General features: G+C 44.6%; 1 protein-coding gene across 1 annotated transcript; it reads left to right on the top strand.

The window, feature by feature from the left end:
- Positions 1-1,564: 1,564 nt before the first annotated feature.
- Positions 1,565-20,394, top strand: LOC122381545 (neuropeptide F-like). Its single transcript, XM_043365833.1, has 3 exons — positions 1,565-1,671; positions 15,059-15,243; positions 18,727-20,394. The coding sequence occupies exons 1-3, from the start codon at positions 1,669-1,671 to the stop codon at positions 18,806-18,808; spliced, it is 270 nt and encodes an 89-aa protein (XP_043221768.1). The 5' UTR covers positions 1,565-1,668; the 3' UTR covers positions 18,809-20,394.
- The last annotated feature ends 2,697 nt before the right edge of the window (positions 20,395-23,091 follow it).

Genomic DNA, 23,091 nt, shown 5'->3' with positions numbered 1-23,091 from the left:
TAAACAAACAGTGCAAAAATAGCCCTAAGCTATTAGCAACCGCAGCAATAATTTTTTTTTTATTTTAAGGCTACAGCATTTTAGGCTCGCAATTACTTTACTCGGGCAATGACGTCAAACCATGCAGTTCTTATGATGCCAACAAGCCAATTAACTAATATGTATCCACTTTTAGTCACTAGCTATTGGGATATACGTAAATACCAAACAGCTATGTACGTCGCCTATAAGTAAAAGTAAAGAAAGATAAAAAGTGACAATGAAGGTATAAGAAAACTCAGGATAGCAAAGTGCACCAAAAGGGAAAGCTGCGGGGCCTTCTCATAGCATATGAAATGGGTAGGCGCATTCCTTTTATTTCACGCAATCACAATTCAAATGTCTTTTCTGCAATATTGAATAGCTGTTTCGCGCTATTAAAATTTAACACGGACAAATATTCCACGCATCAGAAGAGTGAGACATTTTGTTTTTCTCACAGATAATAACAATATTTGCATTGTTATTGTATTGTCATTGTGACATATATAGCATGATTAATGTTATCTATGCCTGTGAGAAAAACAACATTCCACGCATCCCCGTTGATGAGACGAAACATTTCAAATTATGTACAAATGATATGTAAATACTCGTATTTCAAATCATCAATTTGGTGTCTACATGTATGTCGTGCTAGCAGGGGCGCGGGAACTACTTTCCGACTGGGGGGGCACACCATAATAGAGATTAACCTAGGGTACCCCCAAATCTAGTTTTCTCACCGGTTTTAGACCACTTATTTTTCACCCCTCGGCTTTTTCAACAAAAAAAGAAAACATTTGCAAAAAAAGTGTGGTATTCCGTCTCAAAGCTGTGGGGGCACCGCCCCCACGGCCCCAGAGTTGGGGGGGGGGGCAAGCTGCCCCCACTGCCCCCCCGGCTCCCGCGCCTATGCGTGCTAGTTAGGCGCAAATGTGCCGTTTTGCAGACGTATTTTGCTAAATTGAGGAAAAGCAGCTCAAACTGTTGCGGCCTGCAGTGCTCGTACCGAATTGTTCATTGATTCGAATGTCATACCCAGTACCTAAATCAATATTTCGATTGCGACAGCGTGCTGGTAAATCTTTGGCGAAATTTTGCATCGAGCCTCAAATCAAGTCCTATCCCGACTTATCGAGTCTACCGAGTTCTCTATCGAGTCCTGTGCTGTAACCTGAACCGTTTGCCGAGTCTTGTGCGAGTCACAACTCCGTGTATTATGTATGGGTCTGTTCCAGTCGCACTTCCTAACACCTCTAAACTCCTCCAAGAGCAAGATAGAGGAGGTTGGAGCAGGGCCCTCCTTGGCTTTGTAAGGGCTAGAGCTGCTAATGGAACAGGGAAGCAATCTTGGAGGAGTTTAGAGGTGTTAGGAAGTGCGACTGGAACAGACCCTATGAGTCGCTCTGGAGTCCAGTCCGGAGCAGCCCGCCCAGCCCGGCGCGCGCGGCGCGGTGAAGCGCGCAGGCCGTGGGCGGGGGCGGGGGCGGGGGCGGCGCGCCGCGTGCCACCATGAGGGCGGCGAGCGGCGGCCGACAGAACACCGGTACGTCTTGGCCCGGCCACAGGCGCAGAGGGTCGTCTCGAGCAGCGCCGTCCCGATCGGAGGACCCACGGCAGCGGCACCGCTCAATCGCCCACACAGCCATGGTGAGTGGAAGGCGGACAGGCTGGAGATGGGACTGGCACCGGCGGTGCATCGGGGCGGCTTTTTATTAATGGCATTGGTAGCAGCGTGCTGAATGACTTATGACGGTAAATGCAAGCGTGCTGAGTTGCTCGCGAAGATTTGTTAGATATTTGGACGTTCAATATTGAATCAAGAACGAAGTTATAGCCCTAATTGTGTTATTAGTTGCATTGATCGAAGTTCAATTATTAGTTTAATTGTAACAATATGCTGGCTATCAAAATGTGTTTGAAATCAGTATCGTAGCTCAGAAACTTTCATAAGCTTTTAAATTTATCATACTGCTTGCTTGTGTAAGATCACTTGCTTGCGATTGCTTGCTTGCTGTAAGATTGCTTGTGTTGGGCTCTAATCAAGTGTTTTCCTTCCTTTCCTTCTCTCGGATTAAAAACGCGTATTCCCATTTATGATTGTCTGAAAATAAGGCATGGGATTCTTCCGATATGTCATTCCTTGTAACTGGCCGTTGGATGCGTTATTTTCGGTCCATTAGCGGCTCCGCCATCAACTTGTTTGTCTTCCAAACCATTCGCTCCGAAATATTTGGAATGAGCAGTGAAATAAGATTTGCTGGCAATTGACGGGGGAGGCTCAAGGCTGCAGTGTTTTGGCTGCATCACCAGCAATTTAAGTCATGCCAGCTTGAAAACGCCAAAGCACTTATTTTGCGCATGGAAGCAAAGGCCAGCGTAACAAATACGTAATAACTGTGCTGATAGTCGTTGTTTTCTAAGTTTATACAAAAAGGCGTTGAAAAGAAAAACTAGGAAAAACTTTTGGTCACTGTAGTCTAATTGCAATGATAAAACAGACCCTAGCCAGATCTTTAGTCATTTGTTACGTCACTGCTTTCAGAACATATGGAATAGATCTACATATACATGAATGGTAATCTACCAATTATAGGTCGATTGGTTACTTTAGTCAATTATTCTGAGCAAGTCATTATGGCGACGAAGAACCCAAGAGCCTGGTATCTATCCCCAGACTATAAATAAGGCGCAAACGACGACTGAATGCGTGAAATTTGGCCAATCAGTGCTGCTTTCTTCAATACTTTTCAGTCCTCTCAGCAGCGAATAAGTTATCGAAGTGTCTTTGCCCTATGAAGCTGCTCTTCAAATGAGAATCTACTAAAATTGAACGCTGGTTGAATGCTCCTCATGGTTGAAGCCCTTAGGATGAAATTATATTTATGAGACTAAATTTTGAGTTATGAAACTAAATCGTGAGATGATAAACAAGGCACAAAAGTAACTGCACAATGCTTGCTCAAATGCATTTAGAACAAACCATTCAATAAGTTGATCGGTAAGCACGCAAAGTAGGTTATCTATTTTCTAGGGATCGATTAAATATCATATCAGCCTATTTGGCGCAGCGATGTAACTATCACCTCAGCTTCTTTGACATTTGCCTCCTTGCAGTTCCAGTCCTCTGACAGGGTATATTTGCAGCGATCTCTGACCGGTATCGCAGTGACCAGTGTCTTTCGCTCAAAGCGGCGCTTGGTTCGGCGCATCGTCGGAAGTCATTTTCTCACGACGTCGCCCGTGTTTCACATCCCACCAGCACTGTGTGAAACGGCTCACCCAATGTGTTTACGTAACCGCAGTGACGTCAGTAGCGAGCGTGATTTTTACGCGCTTTTCAGCCGATATCAAAGATAGCGTTGTTTTTCGAGCAGGTGGTAGACGGAGATCAGCCGCCCGGATGGATTCATCCTCGTGCTCACGTTAGCCAGGTACTTACGGACGTTACGTCACCGCAATCCGAGATCTCACACCTGATCGGCCGACAAAACTGGAGCACTCGTCACCGCCAGAGATCGCTCTACGGATGGGCTGACATCACTCGTATCATTGCAATCACAAGCTCTTACACGCTTCGCCTCAGGTCGTGCAAAGCTTGTTGCACTGGCTGCATGTCGCTTCCTACATCAGAGTGGCTCGTAAAAAGGCTAGTGACGTAACCAGGGGGTTTTTAATGTTACCGTTTCATAATTTGCTGGTAATCCTGCGGTGGTGTGTTTCTAGGCGAGGTACCGGGTGGAGGCGAGACTGAGATGAGATGATACTGAGGGTCAGTAAGCTACGATAACATAACTAAACGATGTTATCATTCTTTCCATGATGCATTAAACTTTTAAAAGCATGATCTGCAGGACAGCCAAAAAGCAGGAAGCATTTCACAACAAAAGCTGAATCACAAAATATAAGGTCGCCATCATGCCAACAAATCTGACAAAAACACAGACGCAATCTCAGGCCCAAGGTGAACGGAGTCAATCTAGATATCAGCTGTCATTATCATAGATTGCCTGGGCGTGCAATGTACATATGGCACATTCATCTTATTGTGGCATAACCTTCTCTTATTCATCTGCTGGAGCACGGTATATGTATGTCTTTCCGGGAGGCGGCATCCGAGGAACCTCGATGTTATGCAGCACCAAAGAGCAAAGAAATAAGCTCGCTGAAAGTTAACACCATTTGCTTGAAAGCTCTTTGTCATATACGTTGATGGAAAAGACTGGCAATAGTGTCACTCCTGATACCTATGACCTGACTCTCTGATCTATGTAGTCTCTCGTATAAGGTTCCATACGTATTACGTACACATAGGTGCTATCTGTACTGCGTAACACCTTATTATTCGTTTTTATGTACTGAGAGCGAACAAACACAAGCTTTTGAATCATGCATGCATACACAATACACATGTAAAATGATCTTCCTAATCAGCTTGTGAAAACATTCATAAAACATACACTTTAATATGCATATTGCAATAGACAATTTTAGTCCCACTGCACATGGTCGGCATTGTTCCGTGCGTCATGCAATAGTTTACAGTTTACACCTCAGTAGGCGGAACTATGGTCAAGCGTACCCATTTTCGGGAACGCATTTTCGTTCCCATGTTTGGGAACGATAAACCCAAATATGGGAACGCCATGTAGGCATTATTTAAAACAAGAAAAAGAACCGTTAAATGACGTCCAAAAAATATAAAACGATCGTGAACCGCCTGATCGTTGTCTCAATATTGTTGGGAAAGAGTTTGATATTGTAAGGCCCATCGTAGTTTCAAATCGTTCCCCTATTTCTAAAGCAGTCCATCACCCGGGCCGCGAGCCCAAATTTGGGAACGCTCTCGTACACTGGCGCTGCAAGCGTTCCTTATTATGGGAACGGCGTACCCAAAATTGGGAACGATTTCACCGACGCCTTTCAGGGGCTCTTTTCATTAACAAGCATCACGTCCAACGCCGCAAATTATTGGTAACGCAACAATCATCAGATGACCTTTCCGGCAAGACCGTTGCATGTTTCGCCCGGTCTTCTGCGCTTTTATTCCCGTCGATCTCGCAGCGGGCACGCCCCCCTCTGCAGGATTACGTAATCCACAACGCTCAGCGATGTTCAACAAGGTCTTCCATACCTATATCCACCGTCCGCGCCGAGGGTGGAGACATGTCAAGCACCTGTCTGCTAATCACCGAGAGTTGACGAGCACAAGAAGTATCCAAAAATGGGAACGCTGAATATGTTACACCCTCAAAACACCTAGTCCCAATGAAAATCTAGTTTTTTCCTTTCTTAATGAGTGAAAGTGGCAAAAGGCCTGGTAGGATGGGCACGAGGAATGATCGAAATCAGCATAAAAATTATAAATAAGCCACACAGAGCGACCTATATCAGAGAAATTCCCCCCAAACGATCATGCTTAGAAACGCCGAAGACAAAAACCACGCTCATGACGCTGCTTATAAAATAACGCTAAACAGCTAGCATCCAAATAAAATATGTCTTTCCGGGCTGATAAGATACAGCTGAATGATTTTAAACCACTGAAACTGAGTTTACAACAGTAGTTCGGTAAAATCACTGACGTTCCACGCGGTCGTGCGCCCCGACACCAAAAGTCAACAATATTACCTCGGGACTGTCCGCGTGTTCGCTTGCATATGTCAGCATCTGGTGTCGCTAGAATGAAACTTCATAACCAGGCGAAAATTATTATACTTGACCTCAAAATGTAAAAAATGCTTCATTTTCCTTTAAATTGCATGTTAAATGTCGTATAACCCATATTTCCACCATTCTGTCATTTTTAAAAAATCATTAAAAATATCATTCCACGGTCAATTTCCTTGTTCCACGGTCAGATTAAAGATAACTTTATGGAGATTTAGTAGATACTTAAATCAGCGTGCACTTTTTTGAGACGTGATGCACTTTTGAGTTTTAGTGGGCGAACGGCCGAAAAATTGCCTTCCGTTCTCATAAATGGGAACGCCCGTTCCCATATTTGGGAACTCCGTTCCCAAAAATGGGAACGTTCCTATATTTGGGTACTCATGACCATAGTTCCGCCTACTGACCTAAGGTTATGTTACAGTGACCGAAATAAAAATACAGATATACCACAATATCGATCGAGTTCATTTGCATCCCAGTGACGGACCACTCCATGTTAGAGCAGTGTGATAAAACAACCGATTCCGCGAGGCTATTTCCGGGCCAATCATGAGTTGAATGGCTCAGTCATGCAATGCTCATATGGGAAGAGTGCCGTTCATTCGTCCCACAGATCGACTTTGCCCGACTTTCAAATGGAACGTGAATTGAAAGATAAGCTGGCAGGCATAGATCCACACAAATGTCGTCTTTCAATGCTCATAATTTCGCGTATTTTTCTCAGCATAATCGAACGATCATGTTATTCATGATGTTAGCCTTGCTGAAAACACTGACCGCTGACATCCGATTTTTGCTTGTGATCTTTAAACCTAATGGTGTTTTAAAGAGCTCCATAAAATGCACGTGTAGCCTTTCATCTAATTATTATATACATTGGTCTACGGCTTTTCAAAGTGCGACCGTGCATGAGCTTATGTATATCCCAATGAAAACACTCTAACTTGGTGAAGTTTGGCTCTGCTCTTTAGCCAAGGAGCATACAACGCCAACACTAGAGCTAGTGATGCTCTTAGTACTCCCTTGCCCCTCACTAATCAAATTTGAACGTGCCGACTTTAAACACTTGAACGTGCCACAAGTGTTAGTGGTTGTTGTCACCTCGATCAGTTAATTCCGTGCGCTGTCACTTGTCTGAATAGATGAATGTTTTGAAACTCGTAAAAACTGGGGAGTTAAAGTCTAACAGATCTGGGAACAGCAGGGCCTGACAACATTTTCTACTGATTGCTTACTGGTTTTGAAGGCCCAGATCGTAATTCCGTAGTGTCGATAATTTTTATCTGACAATTTTGCAATCCATTTCGAAGTCATTTTTCTTATAAATATCCTCTCAAGCCATTTGTAGTTTGAGTGAAAACAATATGGAAAAACTAAGTATAGGTTCCTCAAGCAATAATCATGCAAAGTGCATTTTGTATCTGAGTTCTATTCCGCTGAAAGCTTAATATCAATACAGAAGCATAAAATTACATCGATGCTATTGCTCGTAATATATTCAACTGGTAGAATTTACATATAATTACGGGGTTATTGTCTAAACGCAAGCATGTCATAGTAAATAAGGTCACATAATGAGAAATCTTTGCTGGACCGGCTTGAAGCCGCCCTAGTTCTGCCAGTGCTAGCACAAGGCACGACCACAAACTGTGATGCGTCACCGCTGTTTTGCCGTTGTATTCGACACGATCACATCCAATTATACACTTGTGGCGCAGCAAAACACAAACTTTCGTCCTTCCTGTCCATCAGAAGGCAAATTGAGGCTAGGCATTGACACGCTGTCAATCTGTGCTCAAAATAAAACGTTTCCGCCGGGTTTGTCCTCTAGGAGTTCAGCAAATGCGATGTTATGACATCGAACAGTAGTCGGGCCGCCCTTGGAACAGATTGTTTTGATCTTTGGGATGTCACAAGGCGTTAGAACATCTACGGATGTCACAATGCAGCTTTATATCGTAGCGAGAATAATTGTCAACGAACTGGAATAGTCCTTATGTATGTTATTCTCCGTCGTCGCGTAATTCAACCAAAAATCCTAGCTTTCATTTATTATTAAGCTGCTTCGACAAGAGTAACATACAGTAATGAATACTCCAGTGACGGCTTCTAAATATGATCCGTACAAATGGCGAGGTACGATACTGAGGGATATCAGATAAGGAGATAGCGAACGGTAGCGCGGAAGTGCGCTCGTTTCTGCTCCGCGGGCTCTGGGGAATGCCCAATTATGTGCTGAAGGGTGGCTGCACGGAGGTGTAACACCGCCGGAATGGCGGTGTCCCTATCAGGTATCCTCCCATCCCAGATTGACGGCTCTCCTGCGTGGTCAGAAAAGTCTACGAATGTGCGGCTGAAATAAATCTAGGATTGCACAAGGGATAAGCGTGTGTTAGTGAATAAGTCTCGACCTTCTTTTTGTGCTAACTCGCCAGAAAACTAACGACTAAAATGTCGCTAGAAAATAAGATAAGGGTTAAGTTTAAAGCACTCCAACATTTACCCTGTCGTTAAATTTACCTGGATAGAGTCTTGGATAAATCATAACGCCACCGCTTTGCCCGCCTAAAGCTGAGACTTGTATCCGAACCCGCTATTACAGTGGACGGCAGTTTTATTTGCACGGCGTCCAGGGCATATTTGCGGGTTCTGCCGCATCTGACTGTCATGTCGCAGTCGCTTCAGACTGCCGATGGTGATGCACATTATGTTGATTTGTGCTGAACGTTTGCCACCCCGCTAATTGCCACTTACGGCCTGTTAATGAGCAAAAACGACTGACATAGGCCCTGTCTGCCGGAGTTTCTCGCCAAACGAGCGCCTGGTGCACACCGTACTAACATGACAATGAGAGTCCGGTGCACACTGCACTAGCATCGCATGCAGGGTTCGATGCACGTTGCACTTAAAGGGACACTCCCACCTTAACATTAGTTTTGAGTTGAGATAGCCAAATTGGTGGCCATGGCCTGCAAATACCGGTTTGGGCACTCACAACATCGACAAATGCTTTAATTCGGAGATATGGAATTTCAAACTTGCAGTTTTCGGATTCTAAGGGGCTAGTGCATTGGTATGCCCCCTTAGAATTTGTGACGTCAGCGGAGATCTAACGATTTTTAAATCTTTTACTAAAACGTTTGGTAGCACGCGGTGGTATATGCTGCTTTGCGCGCAACAAATGCCGCACTTTCAAATAAAGTCGCTAGGAACAGCGGAGATCCCAAAAAGTAAACAAAAGTAAAAGTCTAATATCTTGAAAACCGGTGAATATTTTTCGATGAAATTTGGTAGATATTCGTTTTCGCTCTTTCTGAACCGAGCGACATCACTTTCGTGCCAATTCATTAACTTTTTTGAAGGTGGGAGGGTCCCTTTAACACGACAAGGCAGGGTCCGATGCACACCGCACTAACACAAGTGCAGAGACCAATGCACACTGCACTAACATGGCAAGCAGAGACTGAAACGCAATGCACAAACACAAGCTGCAAGCAGAGACCGAGCACACAGTACAAATATGACAAGAAGGGCTTTGGTGTTATGGTCGCAGAGCACTGTTGGTGGCTGGTTTCCTAGACTTGTCTTTTCTTCTCAGCCACCGTGCTGCCTTCGCTCTGACAATGGTAAAGCCCAGACATTTTCCCTTGAAACTGGCTCAGGCGAGATGAAAGCGGCGTTGTCAATATTGCAACCTTGGTGCCGTCACGGGTCGTCTATTGATGGACGAATGTCCCGGATAATACAGCAATACCCCGCTCGGCTTTTGTTTGCCTGTGGTCTGCATCATACACAGCGTGTCTTCAAAGATACGAGCCGGAGTGAGCCAGATAAAGGTAACGTCAAATGTAGACACATAGACCTTGTTTTTTCGTAAACGTTCTTGTCATAACCTTTGCATTCACTGCCTTTTGGCTTGCAAGTTTCGTAAGAGATTGTTTGCAAGTTGTTACATTGGAAATATAGGTTCTATGAAAGATATTTGTGAAAAAGGTAAGTTTTCGTACAAATTAGAGGTTGATTGATATGTAATGATCTCTGGAGTCCAAAGCCTCGAGCAGACTTCAGCTGGAGCAGAGACCTGAAAACCCAATGCGAGAAGATTAAAGGAAGACTGCCACCTTCAAAAAGTTTTCTCAGATCGGCCCATGATTTTTTCCCTGGATAAAACGAAATTTTAGAATTCACCTGGCAAGCTATCATCACGTGAATCGCGTAAAAAAATTATCGATTATCATAAATTATCAATCTGTTAATGTCTAGCGACAATGTTGACACATCACTAGACTTCAAGGTCATAAGATATGGAAGCGGGTTTTGTCGCCATAAACGGCGCGCATGTTACAATTGAAATGTACAATGATCCATGCAGAACATGGTGGCAAACCAAAAACCCTTTACCACTTACCTTTGTCATAGGGTCTGTTCCCTTCACTAGTGTTGAAGAGATCGGCCCGCAGGCCTTCCCTTTACCACTTCCCTTCAAGTAAAAAAGCATTGTCTTCTACCACAAATTTGCTAATTAACAATTTATCGCCTTTGAATTGAATATGTTTGAATAAGAAAAGATAAATAAAACCCTTTTGACGAGTTTTTTCCTTAAAAATTATGTAAAATGCTCTTAATTAAAATCGACAAAGTTTTTTCTTTCCCTGAAATCCTTCACAATGCTAAGAGATCGGCCCACCTTCATGCTAGTATACTAGGAAACCTTCGACATTAATTTGCTAAATGTACGTCTTTGCCGTTGAAATTGATATTAGTATTACGAAATTTGTCACAACATTCAAGAAAAATAACAATGAATCTCTACGATGCAAAAATGTAATGAAAAGCGTCATACATGCTTTCGATATTAACCTAGTGATGAGCATTTTCACCGGCGAAAAAGATGGCATCAAATTGAACTTTGGGAGGCGATTGCGCGTTACAGGGTGAGGATAACGGAAAATGGACTGGACATCTGTGGTGAGGGCGGGTACCTCTTACGAAAACCGGTAAGTGAAAAAAAGGTGACAGTCTACCTTTAAGTTTTTTAGCGCTGCTCTAGCTCTTAAAGTTTATGGTTTTAATCTGAAAACAATAGTTCAACGGCTGACACTTTTATTGGCGTAACGTCACCGCACCAAGACTGACCCGAGTAGTTTTGCGGTGAGAGGACATGTGATTGCATCTAATAGATCAGCTCATGTCGGTCCTTCCTGCGCCGCCTCAGTCAAGTGAGAAGTGAAGTGCTCATACGTCAAACCCACTCCTAGAGAGGCATGAGAAGACAGTGCCCCCAGCAAGCCGCAGATAAAGAACTAACAGAGACAGATTCTTCGGTCGCTGAAAACCAGGAAAATAGTTCTGTGGAAACCCCACAGAACAAGAGAGATATCAATCCTTTAATCGCCCCATACTAAACTTTCTGTAGTGTGACGCTTCAAAAGTTTGCGGAGAGCTGCAGTTCAATGGTTTTCATGGAAGATGTATCGTCAAGAATAAGGTTATGACCGAACTTTTATTAGCTGTGGTTTCAATTTGACCGCAGCGGTGGATGCCAGCTTGGAAATCGTTTAAATTCATTGTTCTAAGATGACGAAATGTTTCCAACTACATTGGGAACCACATTAAGTTCTTCGAGATCGTCATCGTTTCATCGGAGTACTTACTACTTCACCAAACACGGATCAAGTTTCACGTCCTGTCAAAGTGCTCGCCAATCCTGTACGGCTTTCAACAAGCTCCTGCGGTCTGGCCGAGCCCCTGTACGGAATTTTGACGGGCCCAGCACGCTCGGCGGGGTGTGGGAGACATCCGCATTCCGCAGCTCAGATGGAGTCCGGCCGCCGTCCGCAGGTAGCGGGCCGCACGATGGATAGGTGACACGTGCCCGGTCACCTGCAACAAAGCGTGCCAACGCGGCGGTGGTCGCACTCGCCCCCAGCCGGATTTGGCGGCGCAGAGGCCACAGATCGTCATAGGCGTCAGAGGAACAGGGTGTGACGTCGACTGTTGTGGCCCCATCGCGAAACTGAGAGGCAGAGCCGTGAGGCCAAATTGACGCACGAATGGTGTGATGAAGTCCATGAGTCAGGCGTTTACACATTACGGCCTTCACGAAAGCCTCATCATGATCAGTGCTATGAAAGATGACTGCGGTCAGCGAGCCCACAGGATTCCAAATAATATCAGATAACTGCTGGTTTCCCTGATGAGCGTTTGTGCCCATGAGCAATCAGCCAAACACCTAGCGATAGCTACTGAGCTGTCGTCAACGTTCGGGTAAGGTGAGACGGATTGTTGACCAAGCTTATGCCCGTTTTTCGTTTTTTCATCAAGCGGTAGTCGCGGTTTGAACTCGATGTCTATCAGATTCGCGTCTCATTGAAAGTATGACCTGTATGGCCCCTTGCAGTTCAACACTTGACAGTCCATTTTCACGTAGTATGGGCATATATAAAGGTCAGGGTGCCAAAGTGACAGGCTTCATCGTGTTCGCTGTGGTGCGGAGACATCCGTGATGGATGGTTGGGGACGGTCGATCTTCCAAGAAAAAGATGCAAAACCTCAAACATGGATTTGCTTTCTCGCTCTGTCTTAGAATGGCCCTAACTATTCGGTTTCTAAAGACTATTACATTTATTTTCTCGTTCAAATGCGTTTGTACTTCTTGTTCGAGCTACTTTGGTTCGGCTCATTGCTAGGAGTTTCATATAAACGGACAGTGACAGGCTACGATCACCTTATTGCTAGCTATTCAAACTTGCAGGAAGTAGAAACCTTAGGATGATCCGGAGTTTTGATCAGGGAAGTGACTTCGCTGTAAATTGACATTCACGATCTACTTTCCATGAAATTGGCGTTTTTCTGTGTTTGAAACTCCGTACCGAATTCATCAAGGACGATGAGAATGACGTCAATCTTAATAACTAGTCGCCAGTCACGAACTAATAGGATTAGGCTTCTCCATCCTTGACACTTGTCTGTTACTGGCTATTGCACTATGTCGGTTTCTTTTTAAAAGCACGGACTTGTCCAGTTGCCACGAGCATTACTATGACAAGTTGAGAGACATGCCATCGACAATATAGAAATATGTGATCGTAATCATAATCAATGCCAAATGAAGCTGGTCGTTGAACCCTCGACTCTTGAGCACTGCTAGAGAGCCGCTCACACAACGCCGATTAATTTTACCGCTCAATAATCAATGTCCTCAGCGCTGAAACCACCCACATCATTCACTGCAATATTTTCGTAAGGTAATGAATTTGTAAAAGAAATACAGGGAACTGTGGGCCGAATTTGACGAATCATTTCGCCATTGAACTCGATGCTGTTAACATATATACATATATACATACATACATATATATATATATATATATATATATATATATATATATATATATATATATATATATATATATATATATATATATATATATATATATATATATATATATATATATATATATATACATATATATATATATGCATGTTTGTGTAAAAATGACAGCATAACGGGCGTTTGTTTGCTTTTTTGCCAAGTTCTCTAAACTTCGTACGATCTTCTTGCCATCTGCTTCAAATTCATGTAAAATTGTGCCTATATTGTGCCTATATATATATATATATATTATATATATATATATATATATATATATATATATATATATATATATATATATATATATATATATATATATATATATATATATATATATATATATATATATATATGTTTTCACTTTTCTCGAAGAGCGTACTGCGACTTTATTCTCTCTGTTTTTGTGTGCGCTGAACCCCATGCTCGATATTTTTTCTCGGCGTAGGGTATGTTACTGGTGAAATAATCACTGTCATTTGTATCTGTTCAGTCTTCATCCCTTTTCAATAGCCATAGTCACCTAATGCCTTACTAGCATTCGATTTATTCATTTCATATTTCGTTTGGAAATTATTTTCCGATGGCGCAAGTTTGAGAGTTTGGTAACTACGTGCATAATCAGCTTGGCGCAAATTAATCTCATGAAGCCAATTTCCTGATCGGATTAGCGGCATGGGCTTGGGGCTCGTGTTGCCAATGACATCGCCCACGAGCTGCAGGCCTCAGTGACAGACAGTCCCACTGGCGCGGATAACTCCCTCAGCGGTAAATTCCCGTCCCACTGGCATAGTAAGTCCAGCAGGCAGCATCCATCAGCGCAGCCCCTCCTGTTGATTCAGAACTCCTTTCTCCCACACCCACACACATGCACATTGCACACGCACACATTAGGGCACAACCCAGCATCCATCGGAGTAGCCCATCTTCACCGTAACAGCGCTCTCCCTATGAGCACTGTCAAGCGTAATGAATCACATTGAAAAATGGAAGATCATCTACGTCGATATTCTTCTGCGTGGCGTCTACCTCACGATCATTGCAGGTGGGACAGCGTCCACCACACGACCCTCGATGATAATCCGTCGGCTGGCGACCTCGGAGAAAATGTGCGGTCTTTCCCTCCCCAGTAAAACTCCACGCATGACGCAGTTGGCAGCTTTCACTCCACCTACGTTTGTTGCGGTGGATAAATCAGGAGAACATTGACGTCAGAGAATCAACCTCTTTTATTTAAACCCTGCTGTTCTCTTTGCTTGGCTAGTTGTGAGAGAAACGAGTGAGGAGAAGAAACATTGGAGGAATCCTCAGATTTGCTGACAACGATTTTTGGTGAGCAGACTGCTCATTGACCACCATTATCCAAACAAATTATCTTTAGGTGTTGTATTGAAATGGTTGACGTCAGCTGTGCGTTCCCTATATGGATTACCGCATACCGTTATTTCCGTGCTACCAATTTATTTCCCCTTTGTCTTCGTTCTAATGGAGAGGAGCAGTGTTCCTCTGAACGCCCTCATGGCCTGTGCCGTGGCCCAACTTTGCGTCTCTTTGCATATGTACTGGCACTGGCCTTGGCCAATGGCCATGGCCCCAGTCAGCTCTGTATCGACTGTGTTGTGCCCCTCTAAGCGCACTATCGTCTGTCCTTCTGTGCCCAACGCCCGGTCCAGTTCCATGCGTCCATCTATTCTGAACGCACTGGTCCATGCTGCGCCGCCGCGCTGCCGTGCATTGCGGAACAGTATCCAACGATTCGTTACCGCCTCTGAGGAGCGGCCGGCCATTAGCCTTATAGTGCTGACGGATGGAAATTACACCATATAAAACTTGATCGTCTATATCGTTGGCATAATTGGAGAAGGTGGTGGTGGTGCTCTTCGGTTGGTGGTGCCGGTTCTTCCCAGTTGGTGCTGCTGGTGCTCCAGCTCCATAGTTCACGGTCATGCCAGCATTTCTCAGTGTTCACAGTTCTCCTCCCTCGCTCCACAGAGGGACAGCATGCGACTGGCGCTGGCACTACTGCTCACGGCTCTGCTGGTGCTGCCCAGACATCACGTGACCGCCTCGGAGCCACGTGACCTGAGGTCGGCCGGCAGCGGCGAGATGCTATCCGGCGACATCGACAACTACCTCAGCGAGCTCAAGGATTTCTACACGAAAGTCGGCAGACCCAGGTATGTGTCTGGCTAGAATAACTTCATACATTGCGTTTGTGATATACATATGAGTTGTTCTCACCAAGTTTTCAAACTATGAAACGGCAGCCACTTGGCGGACTTCACGATTCTGAGGCAAGGCCCATCCTGGATTTTTGTGTTTTAAATTTAATTCAAATATGGATGCACTTCTCATCAACAAAACGTTCATGGGTTATCTTTTTCATGTGTCTATTAACAGCAAGTTTAGCAGTTATCTCATATCTGGCACATGGAAACATTTATGCTGAATGTGTGTAGGTACGATACCTACAGCATTTAAACATATGGTGGGTGCACTCAAGTGGCTAAGTATCCCCCCACGCAAATATTATCGAGCGTCTAAACACGAAAGTGACACCAATAAGCCTGTTTCATAGAAAGTGGCAAATATCGAGCCCATAAGCACAATTTATAGCATAATGGCAAGCAATATTTTGCTTGTTTGAGCCAATTTCTAACGATTGAGTGGCAAACTCAGGATAATCATGAATGTTAATGAAAAGATGCACATTTGTTTGCACCTGCATGATGCATTTGCTTCAATCGAATGTACTCATAATTCTCAAGAAAGCGTTTGCTGTGGCTGTGCACATTTCTGGGTAATGTTGGCCGACATTGAATGACGGTCAGTAAATTTTGTTTCATTTGCTGCCTGAAAGAAGGTCTACCAGCATCTCTGACGTGGCCAGCAGCTCCCAGTCGCTGCTCAGTTCGATTGGGTCACCTGGTCAGCCAACTGATCTGTAGAGGACAGACGCGTAAAGTGCCACGACACGAAGTTAGCTCCCTTTACTGCCGAGAAGTTATTCGACACCAAACCGATACGAGCGCTGCACGCTAATTTAAACATGGGCAGATGTAAATTGTGCACACGGTCACTGCTTTAGGGTGAATTAGAGCTGTGCTATTGTTTCTTGACAGATGTCGCTCGAATGGCCGCCATAGGCCCACTCTGACAGGATCAATCCCCACATCGACTAATCCAATTTGTTTGTTTCTACTGGGACCACATATATGTCTTGAAACAAGTTTTTTTCGATTGACACAAAGCTACAAAGCCGTAAGCAACAAAAGTTCTGGTTAGTGTAAGTTTGGTGTTATTATTTTCTTAAAGCATCCACAGCTGAACGATATCTCTTTTTCAAAATGTTATGTTTAGGTGAAAACATAATGGTGTGATACGTATAGCTTAGTCCTTCTTGATTTTATTTTATAGATAGAAGTCCCTATAGCTGTTGCCCTTTGCCCTATGATGGAGCTGTCCGTTTCCTCGACTCTCAAGCTGCTATAATCTTTATGAGTCAGGGGCTTGGCAGGGGTGAAATTACCCTGGCAATGTCATAATGCGCACATTACCGTGGTCCAGACACGACAGCCAGGCCTGTCACAAAGGAAGTCGTGCGGAAAATAGATCTGCGTCTGTGTTAAACAGCCTTAAATGCCTTCTATTTCTCAAAGCATATTCATTATTTCTTTTTGTGGTCTGTTCTTACGTGTGCTATGCTAAACAAGCTCGTGATACTGATTCAACACTCGGTGTCTTCAACAACTAAATAATCCATTTAAAATGAGTGGAAGAGGGAGAAACACGAAAAAGGATTTATAACAATTTTAACTCGGCACAGATGTTGGCTCTTTGTCGTTTTTGACAATAACGATAGGCGTTATCACAAGTGTATTCGCGGCCATTGGGGCGACGTAAGAAAAGAAGAAACCAACTGGCCCCAAGAACTTTAAATTATCAGTTAGCATGCACCTTTCCCTTGATGTGTAGAGAATTTACCATTATTTGTTACAGAAAATTGCATTTAAAATCTTCCATTTATGCTTTTTTCATCTTTTGCACAATATGTTCTTTTACTAAGCTAGAAACACTAATTAGAAATAGTTCCCGCATCATCAAGAACAATAGGGAAGGCTTGAAGTGAATAAAATAATTTAAACCGTTTTGTAATCTATGTGAGGGCACTTCTAAAATTGCCTGTAGAAATATTGAAGGCAAAAGTTCAACTTTTTCACAAGACGGATGTCTATAAACCTATTTAACTTGTGACAACTCAGCCGGTATTTCGTCGCCTACAGCCCAGCTTTCCCCTAGTGACCGATAGAGGCGCTGCTATCGTTGTCCGCCCGTGCCGCCTAACGAAATTTGCTCAAAATCCTATTTTCTGGGAACCATAGGCCATATTCTTGACATAAGATGACGATGTTAAGTGCTAGTGACAGAAAATATGGTATGAATAACATTGAAATAAGCAAAAAGATGCATAAGATTCGAGGTTTATATAAGAATATCCAGTCACTCTCGGTGTCAATGACAAAAAGGGACTGCTCTGCCTGAACTAATGTGCATTTGATCAACATTAACCTTCATTGATCTTTCAGTATACCTCATGGACTATAAAGTACATAATGCATGGTCCAGAATTCCTCATCTCGTGCCACAGGCTCTGTTTGTAACTGTCCACGCGTGCAGGGCATCCCTTGTCCTTATCCGCACGGGCAGCCATGCTGCCATCCACAGTACGTCATTGTAATTGAAATGCCGCAGAATTCAGCGCCGCGCGGTGGAAGTATGATGACAACGCCCAGATGGAAAGCCAGGGATTCCATCCAATAACTTAGTCGACATTTGTACGCTTACTGGTAAATCTAGCTCTGCTGGTGGACTCCTCTCGGCATATCATGAATTGCAAGCCACTGCGTGGGCTGTGCACCATCAGCCATCATTGTGCCACATATTTTCACAATGAAACTAACCAACGTCACATGCTAGGCAGATAAAATTAACAGTTTTGATGAAAAGTCTTAGTCTATATCATCAGAAAATATTTTCGCGCGAAATGTCGTCCTTTTGCTCTGCCGCTCACCTTTCCTCCCTCTTTCCCTCCGGATTTGACCTCCGGATACCTCATCTCCGGGCCAGTGGGCGGTGACAGCGTTACCCTGAGTGGGTCACCCAGATATAGTTCCGGTTCGCCTGATGTTGATAATTACCTGGGGATGACGCTCAGAATCGGCGGCCGTCCCCGTGGACTGACCCGATAGGTGTCTGATTAGCCCACCGCCTGCGGGCACCGACACTAGCCGTGCCCGTAGTGTATAGTCCCCAGCCCGGCAGCCACACTACAGGTCCGGCGAATCGCCGATTTGGGGAGGCAATTCGCCGGACTCCGCGCCGTGAGCATGGTTTCGTGCTCCACGGTGTCTGTTGGATGTCGTGGTTAGAATCGGCGATCAGTAGCAATCGGACTCGTCGCCGCCCACTGCCGCCCACTGCCATCACCCCTGACCCTCCTCTTCCATCCGCCCCCGCCAAGAGGCCTGCTCTCCTGCCTGTCCTTTACAATTAGCGCCGGGTATTTCGACTAACGCTAACACGCTCACCTCGGCTCCGCCGGAGCGCTTCTCCTTGCTCCGTGTCGGACGGCTAATGAACATCGCCCCCCTCTGTTCCAGGTTCGGCAAACGCAGCACCCGCGTCCGGCGATGGCGCACGGTGGCGTCACTTGGTGACGTCATACACGAGCTGCGCTTCTGAACGCGTGCCGGCATTGCGGGCGACCGCTCCTCGGCCGCGCGAACAGCTGTGAGCTGAGGAGGACGCCGGTTCGAATCCCATCGAGTCGCTGCGACTTTCACGACGGACAGCCGCTGAGAGGGCTAAGGAGAGAAGATAAAAAGGAGGACGACAGAAGCGCAAGTCGGACATGGTTGGGAGATTGGCCGCCAAAACCCAGCTACCCGTGAAAATCGCCACCGAACCGCGGTTTCTGCTACAACAGTCATGACCGGATACTGTATTGCCTGCTATGTGAGAGAGCGAGAGGGAGAGAGAGCGAGAGAGAGAGAGAGAGGGAAAGAGAGAGAGAGAGAAAGAGAGAGAGAGAGAGAGAGAGAGAGAGAGAGAGAGAGAGAGAGAGAGAGAGAGAGAGAGAGAGAGAGAGAGAGAGAGAGAGAGAGAGAGAGAGAGAGAAACGCTTCATCGTCGATTTTGTCATCTTTGGATGTCGACACCGGTGACGTCTCGGTCGGGCCGCCACTGCTGAAATGTTCTCGATTTGGTCGGCGGCGCTGTGCGAATCCTCGTTCTGTCGGAGCTGTCGGCCACCGAAAGGTCGACCATTCAGTGTCGGACTGATATAGTAGCGAGGCTTAATATCTGCACATATGAGCTGATGAGAGTATTCCAATGGCATTGTTCTCTTATTTGCATATGAATATGAGATTGAATGGCCTCATTCAGACCGCATTACTTACATTGAATGACTCTTAATAGTTACCAGAAACGCACTGTTCTGAATCCAGAGGCTGGAGGAAGCATTAGTGGTATTTAGAAATGGTTATGGTTCACCAGGCTTGTCTATGCGAACTTATCACATATGCTGCTGGATATTACTTAATGACATATTGTTTCTATATGTTGTATTTGCCTATGTGATATAAGTCGTTATATTTATGCTATCCTACTTTGTATTATTTGATATTGAAAGGAAAATATGTTTACCGTGGTCATATGAGGTGCTTCGTTTGCTCGATGTGATATAGTCCAGTTTAAGACATGATCGCAACAGGGCGCCCAAAGTTACCATAGTCATAGGAGAACAATGCTGTACACTAGACATATATTTGTTGTTAATTTCTTCGCAGTTTAGCATGTGTAGCACGTTATGTACCTAGTAATGATTAATTGATTATCTGTGTTTAAATAGCACACGTTGTAATGCATTTTGCCATTTTATGAGTCACATGTCATGGACAAAAGGTGTACGGTTATTGGGCTCAGCAATGCATCAGGTTCCCACCATCCAAACAATTTTTCTGACGATTGAAGATCAGCTCGTACCAAATATAAATAATGCAGATGTTTCACCGTGACACATGAAACATCTGAGGCTGGCATGAAACATTAAGAGTTTAACTGGCTCTGTTCGGGGGCAACCCTGTGCCGACCAGGATGTCCGTCTTCGCTCGAAAGACGTGCCAACTTCGGCACCAAGTTGCGGCGAGGTTTGATCGCTCGAGGCTGGAGCTTCTTTAGAAAGTATTTCTCGCCTCACTCAACCGTTCAGCAGTACGCTTTGATAGGTGTTGGCTGTAAAATATACGTTGATTTTCATTTGATAAGCGGTTGTTGCGCGGGGCTCCAGTCCAGCACGCAGGCACTGGGGTAGTTAATCGCGTCTAAGTTGAATTAGCTTGGAACAATTTCCCATGGAATGTCGTGTAACGTTAGCATGCTAACTCTGATGCTTGAAACACAAACATATGCCGGAAACGAACTTCGGAGCATCTGCCTACAGGGCGTCAGGCAAAATGACGCATCCGGGATGTAGGTATATGCGTCTCAGACAGTTCTATGTAGGATGAGAAGTGTACACAGCAACTTCTTACTACATCTTCCACTCACCAAAAAAGATGGATTCATGCAGGCGGCATGCAAAAACATTTTCAGAGATTCTGTTCCGCTCCGACTCAAACAAGTTGACAGTCAGGTAAAGCAGAAAAAAGTCATCAAGAGACCCTATGCAGTCTTTTTTCACGATGAAATCATGCATACGAGTATGTGCGAAACTCCTACAGTTTACCCAGATTCAGAGGCTGGCACCATACAGCGTAGCCCAACTGGGACAGTTGACCCCAACAGAGGCTGGTGGGCTCCACTAGCTCGACAGCTCACAGGTCACTTGTATTGACACGTCTGACACTGACACAGGCAGAGATGACTGACACCGACAGAGGCTGATTCTCGGTGTCATCGTCCGAACGTGCAGACTGCAGATTCTTAGAGAAGATATAAAATGTCCCAAAACACCATGTCATGGCAGACGTTACATGTCATGTCTCATGTCTTACCATATAATTACATTCCATGCGTAACATGACATACCTATCATATGTCATGAACTGACGTGGTCTGATGGTGGCAACAGTGCAGCGCATGAACCTTGCACAGTGGAGCCTAGGAGGAGGCCACAGCCACTATAACACCGAATCTGACGCTATCGTTCTGTTTCCCCGTCGACACGAGCTCCGGACCCCAGGTCAACAGTGTGTGGTGGAAGTTAGTGCACTGTCCATTGATGTTTGGGTCCGTCGATTATGGGCGAGAGAGAGAGAGAGAGAGAGAGAGAGAGAGAGAGAGAGAGAGAGAGAGAGAGAGAGAGGGAGGGAGAGAGAGAGATGTGTGTGTGTGTGTGTGTGCATTGTGTTACGGTCAGAGGCTGGCTAGTGACGACGGAGAATATCTCAAGGTAGTCGGGACTCTTCCCAGCTCCTCTTGATGGAACCCTAGCATTGCTGTCGACTGTGTGGATGTGTAAAGAAGAGAATATATTCCATTGTCATCTGAGCTGTTTTGCTCATCGACTGGAGCTCTGCGTTCGATGTGAGACGGACGATTGTGAGATTCGATCTTGATATCGGGAACTGTCGAATGATGAGGCCGGCTACAGCCCGGGTTCTGAAACGTCAAACGAGACAAAAGAAAAACGAAACGAGACGTCTGAGACTGGATATTGGTATCACTGAAACATGATGGGTACATTTGAAGTTAGTAGTTACTTTAGGATAAGTGTAGGAACATGAATAGCTAATCGGTGAAATATGAATCAAATAATAACTGTATTTGATAGTCAGGGTCATGAAATGTTTAGGGATGATGTAAAATTCATTAAATCAAGAGTACCGAAACAATAGTTGACATCTGCATCTTTTTCTTTTCAAGCGAATTGTTCGACTGGGGCCATCCAAATTCCGGCCCCCTGTAAGTGCGAGGGTAAGCTCACATAACTTTACCTTGTGACCAGACTCGTGCATGGATCCGAGAAAATGGATCTGGGCGCTGATCTCACGGATTCTGATCTCGGATCTGATGGGATCATAGATCAAGCTCTTGAATTTATCGATGGATACATTGTGATAATAGATCCGAGTCTCATTTTGTACTTGAGATCAAGAGAAATCAAAGATCCCCACTTAATTTTTTCAACACAGGGACTCTAAAGATTTACTTGCTGCAGCTCACAAAAGTTCTGTTTTAGAAGTAGTATGTGATTGCACGTCATAGCTCATAGTTTTGTAGCAAATATTGGCATAGAAACCCTTGGACACATGCAGTTTCAAATGTTTTGTATCGTGGTATCCACTCAAATCATAGATCCATGTTCTTGGCTATCGTCAGATCTAATATAAGATCATAGATCGAGGATATATTTTCACGTGGGGTCCGATGGGATTATAAGATCCTAATTTGCAGTTTTCTTCGAGATCCACAGAGATCATATATTCATCACTCGGATTCATGCACATGTCTGATGGTGACCGTCGACCGACCTTTGAGTCAGACACCTTTCAGTTGCAGACCTTTCAGACCAGCATTCAATTTATTTGTCACTCTTCTTCCCTTAAAGCAAAGCTAATTATCATCTCGGCTCAGCGTCAAAAGCTGTTTAGTAGAGTCTGAGCTCCAGATGCGTGACCAAAGAGCACATAAAATGGCTTTATGACGTCAGTAGTAGGCTTGTAGCTCGACCATTCTTCAGATTTGTGCTCACGCTTACGCTGAAATATTGTGTTTAATCGTGTCGTTGGTGTTAATCCGTGCCTTTCATGAAGGGTGGTAGTTTGGTTAGTGTAAGCGACCCGGTTAGCCAATATTCAAAAGCTGCTTGAGCCATTATCATTGAAATGACGTCAGATCAACATGAAACCCCATTTAATCTCATTTAAAGCGGAATAAGACGGATATAGAAGTAGTGTAAATGCCTGGTGATCTGATTATAAATGTAGCGTAGACCTGTTCCATGTTTATTCTTTGTCGAA

This window comes from Amphibalanus amphitrite, unplaced genomic scaffold (assembly GCF_019059575.1).
Source record: "Amphibalanus amphitrite isolate SeventyFive unplaced genomic scaffold, NRLGWU_Aamphi_draft 000122F_arrow, whole genome shotgun sequence".
NCBI lineage: Eukaryota > Metazoa > Arthropoda > Thecostraca > Balanomorpha > Balanidae > Amphibalanus > Amphibalanus amphitrite.
Note: the sequence above shows the minus strand (reverse complement) of the source record. Positions and strands in the feature narration are given on the sequence as shown.

What these genes read in the sequence shown, in the direction of transcription:
- LOC122381545 (XM_043365833.1), top strand. An exon ending in ACGAAAGTCGGCAGACCCAG is followed by an intron (nt 15,244 to 18,726) that starts GTATGTGTCTGG and finishes CCTCTGTTCCAG; the next exon opens with GTTCGGCAAACGCAGCACCC.